Source organism: Habropoda laboriosa, unplaced genomic scaffold (genome assembly GCF_001263275.1).
Source record: "Habropoda laboriosa isolate 0110345459 unplaced genomic scaffold, ASM126327v1 scaffold664, whole genome shotgun sequence".
Classification (NCBI taxonomy): Eukaryota; Metazoa; Arthropoda; class Insecta; order Hymenoptera; family Apidae; genus Habropoda; species Habropoda laboriosa.
In genome coordinates this window covers 7,104-11,706 of record NW_017100746.1, presented here as the reverse complement: position 1 = coordinate 11,706, position 4,603 = coordinate 7,104, and the positions used below count along the sequence as shown (strand labels likewise).

Here is a 4,603-nt window from a genome sequence, read left to right as displayed (position 1 = left end):
AAATTATCGCAATCTACGCCAACCCTCGCTTCAAACAAACCATATTCCAAAAAATACCACCTTTTATCTCCCAGATAAATCCTCCATTAAAATATAATCCCTCACAACTGAATTACCATTCGGGAACTTCCAACAGCAATAATACCCCGAACATCCCCCTAATTCCAGCTTCTTAAAACAATAGCCCGAAACCGTTTCCAGAATCAGGATCGTCATCTTGACGCAGCGTTACCCTAGACGATAAACCACAAAAACACGCGGAGAAACCCAACAAGGAGGAAGAAAACCGAGGGAAAATGTGCGACAAACGTTTGTGCGCCTGCGAGAAGAAGACGATGCCCGGTTTCATGAGTCCGGACGACGAAAGCGTGAAGGCCCTCGAGGAGGCCTACTCGGAGTACATGAAGGTCGACAGCGAGTCTCTGCTAAGGAAACACTTAACGCAGCAGGTGTTCGATACGCTGAAGGCCCGCGTAACCAACACCGGCTCCACCTTGATGGACGTGATCCAATCGGGCTTAAAGAACCCTGATTCGCACGTGGGCCTGTACGCGGCCGATCAACATGCTTACGACGTGTTTGCTGGTCTGTTCGACCCGGTGATCGAGGAGTATCATGGTGATTTCACCTCGAACGATGTTCACCCGCCGTTGGACTGGGGAACGGCTGACGAGCTGGGCGATCTCGATCCCGAGGGAGGGTTCGTGATCTCGACGAGGATTCGTTGCGCGAGGTCGGTCGACGGATATCCGTTAAATCCCACCATGACCGAGACTCACTATACGGAGCTGGAAAGAGAGGTATCGAAAGGTCCATTGTAATATGAACGGAGAGATCTTTGCCGGGTTTTAACGCTGGCACGGCTGTTGAAAGGAAAATCGCTGAGCCCTTGGATTCTTGTTTTGTATGGTGGCTGGTTAAAGAGGCTCTCTTCTTTCTGGGGCTGGATTTCACGGGTACCGGGAGGGACGGTGGGATAAAAGATTAGATGGAAGTGACGTGTATGAGAAGGTTTAGAGATTTTGGATAAGAGGATGGAAATTAGGTAGCAGGGAAGGAATTGAACGGAGTAAAGGTATGTGTTGAATTGTTCCTTACAATGTGGACGGAGAGTTACGTTTGTGTAGTAGAGTTGGAGGGTGTTTTAATGGTAACGAATAATGTCGAAGGAGAAATTGTTCAATTTTTGGATTCTGGTTTTGTACGGTGGTAGTAGGATTCCTTTTCTTTTTTAGGTACTTTGTTTAGGCACCTTTAGGTAATAGAATAGGAGGGTATTTGGATTCTGGTTTTGTACGGTGGTAGTAGGATTCCTTTTCTTTTTTAGGTACTTTGTTTAGGTACCTTTAGGTAATAGAATAGGAGGGTGCTTTAATGGTAGCGAAGATTTCCGAAGGAGAAATTGTTTTTGGTTTCGTAGGGTAGTAACAGGATTCTTTTCCTTTTTTAGGTACTTTGTTTAGGTACTTTTAGGTAATACAATAGGGTAGGATTTTAATGGTAGTGGAGATTATTAAAGGGAAAATTGTTGAGCTTTTGGATTCCTTTTCTCTTTTAGGTACTTTTAGGTAACACAATAGGATAGGATTTTAATGGTAGCAAAGATTATTAAAGGGGAAATCGTCGAGTTTTTGGATTTTGGTTTTGTATGGTAGCAATAGGATTCCTTTTCTTTTTTAGGTACTTTTAGGTAATAGAATAGGGGGGTGTTTTAATGGTAGCGAAGATTTTCGAAGGAGAAATTGTTTTTGGTTTCGTAGGGTAGTAACAGGATTCTTTTCCTTTTTTAGGTACTTAGTTTAGGTACTTTTAGGTAACAGAATAGGGTAGTATTTTAATGGTAGCGAAGGTTTTTGAAGGAGAAGTCGGTAATTTTTTGGATTCTGGTTTCGTATGATAGCAATAGGATTTCTTATAGTTTTAGGTACTACATTTGGAGGTGGAGTTATGAAATAGAAAGCCAATGATTTGTATGGAATATCGGTATTCTTGGAAGTTTCGAAGAACGCAGGAAATTAATCAAATGAGGATGTGCAAAGACTGAAAGATCGATTCTAATAGACAGGGGTGAATGTTACAAGTTTGGAATAGCTGTTAAACGGATTCTCGTGTCGCTGAACTTTTCATTCTCAATTGTAATAATCGAAGATGTCTCTTTTTTTATATCGTTCGAGATGTTTTCTTCTCGTTTATATATCTATAAAACTGATTAAGTTCATTGGCTTGCTAGGTCAGATCATAAACTCTCTTACGAGAGTTTTGTTTCTCTGCTCAGAAAATATCGACTAAGTTTCGTTCCTTAACTGCGTTCGTCTTCGGGATTAAATTGGTGACCGGTTGGAAGATTAATCTCTACAACTGACCAATATCCGTTCGCGACGTATGCATTTTTCACAAATGTGATACACTTTTTTATTCGTGCAATTTCAATTTTCATCTTTAATTTTCTTCTGCTCTATTCCATCAGGAAGCTTTCAAAACTTGTATCACATAGTTTAGGAACTCCGTAACAATTTTGCGTTTCTACAGAAATTTCAAAATTCAACCTACTTAATTTTTATTTCGAAAAATTCTACATATGGAAACACGTACTTCCACCTGAAAGTAACAAACAACGAGCAATGCTATCGAAGCTTTAAACCACTTCAATCTACTACCAAATACGATATTAAATTCCTCACCCCCACACGCATCGAAAACATCGATAAAAAGGCCCCCCTTTAATCTCTTGTAGAATTTGTATTGTTAAGTGTTTTCTATGTAGTAATTTATAATGATGCTTTGCGTCAATGATAATCCACAGAATATAATAAGTGAGTGTAATGATAATTTGACACAACTCGCAATATTAAGACAACTGTTATGCAATTCTAACGCTATGAAGCAACTTGTATAGCTCCGAAAGAGCTCCAGACAACTCTTGAACGACTCGTAGAACGCTCGTTGTAAGACTCTATCTCCAACACTCGGACGACTCTCACAACACTCTGACTCTGTCTAACACTATGACGACCCTATTTAACACTCTGATTTTACATGCAACACTATGACGACTCTGTCCAACACTGACTCTATCTATAAAGAAAAACATTTCCTTTACGCTTCTTTCTCTCCCAGCACACACACCTTTTTTCCATTAAAAATGGTCAAGGCATCAGTACACCTCGTGCGTCATCGAGGATTTTCGGGACAGTACCTGGCTTACGCCCCTGTCAACTCCCGCTTTCCCTTTCGCAACCTTCGTCCTGAGCTTCTTAAAACTACCCACATTTTCACGACGCTACACTCATTTCTCACCGAGCTCTGTTTGTCAAACCATAAAGAAAAACGGAGAGAAAAAAACAGAGCCAAACAAACTGAACACCTCAGTTAAGGTAGAACTTACACCTCGCTCAATTCGTCAGCGCGTCAACGAACGAACGAATTAAAAAAAAAGAGAAGACAACAATCGACTGACAAAAAGAGAACAACAAGAAAGAAAGCTCGGGGAAAGAGAAAAACAGATAGACAGATGGAAACAGGGAGGAAAGGGACGTAGGAAAGAAGGGAGAGAGAGATAGCAGACGCGATGTCTTCACGGTGCACGGCTCGTTGGAGCGGCGTCGGAAGAGTTAAATCAAGGCGCACAATGTGCACGTAGCTAATTGATTTCTGCTAGCTTGAAAATCCGCTCGTTTCGTTAAGGCGGATAATTGCTTTTTCTAATCGCGTTTTATCCGCCTCGTTGTTGGCCAGACGGCCTGAACACAGGCGAGTATATAAATTCGCCGAGCAGCAAAAACTGCCTGGAAAAATGCCTCTTCTAATCTGTTTACGCTGTGAATCTCTTTCGTTACCTTTTCCACCTGTACCGCTTTATTCCCCCCTCCCTCTCTCTGTTTTCCCTTCTGTTTCAGGTGCAGCAAGCCTTAACGTCGTTAGAGGGGGAACTGAAAGGGACTTATTACAGTTTGGCCACGATGGACAAAGGGACGCAACAACAACTGATAGACGATCACTTTCTGTTCAAGGAAGGCGATCGATTTTTAGAGGCAGCCAACGCCAATAGGTTCTGGCCAACCGGTGAGTAATGATCGTTTCCCTTTCTCCTGCTTCTCCACCTCTTCATCCTGCCCAACCCTAACTTTCTTCAAACTTTAACAGATCGATCGCGATACCCTTTAAAACTGTTCGAAATTTATCGTTCCACGGATTTCTCACTCCCCCCTGTCCCACCCTGCACCAGTCTTCACCCGTGTTCCTCATTCCCATTTTTGCGACCCTTCATCCGCGTTTCGGTCCACGTCAAATGTTCGCGCGCGGCGACCGCTTTCTCGAAAAGGCGTTCCCCACAATGTCCAGAGGCCCACGGGACGTGGATTAATGAGCACGGCGGAGTCGCAACTCTTAATTTTGTTTCAGCACACTTCCACAGAGCCTGGCCGCGCGCCTCGTGTCGGTAATTATATCGTAAGCTGAGGCTAATTTGGCGCCTGGTGTGGATATTTCTGAAGGATTATCTAGCGTTTTTTGTCCGCTTTAGTTGGGTCTTTCGCGGGGTTAATCGCTGGTTCTCCGTGGATATTTATTTGCTACACAGTTTTCGGTATTTTGAGCAGTTTCT

At 42.8% G+C, this 4,603-nt stretch overlaps 1 protein-coding gene across 1 annotated transcript; it reads left to right on the top strand.

The window, feature by feature from the left end:
- Positions 1–296: 296 nt before the first annotated feature.
- On the top strand, positions 297–4,062 carry LOC108577156 (arginine kinase-like; the record flags this gene model as incomplete). Its single annotated transcript, XM_017940265.1, has 2 exons — positions 297–800; positions 3,897–4,062. Coding segments are annotated over exons 1-2 (670 nt in total), but the record flags the coding sequence as incomplete, so codon positions are not given.
- Positions 4,063–4,603: the final 541 nt, after the last annotated feature.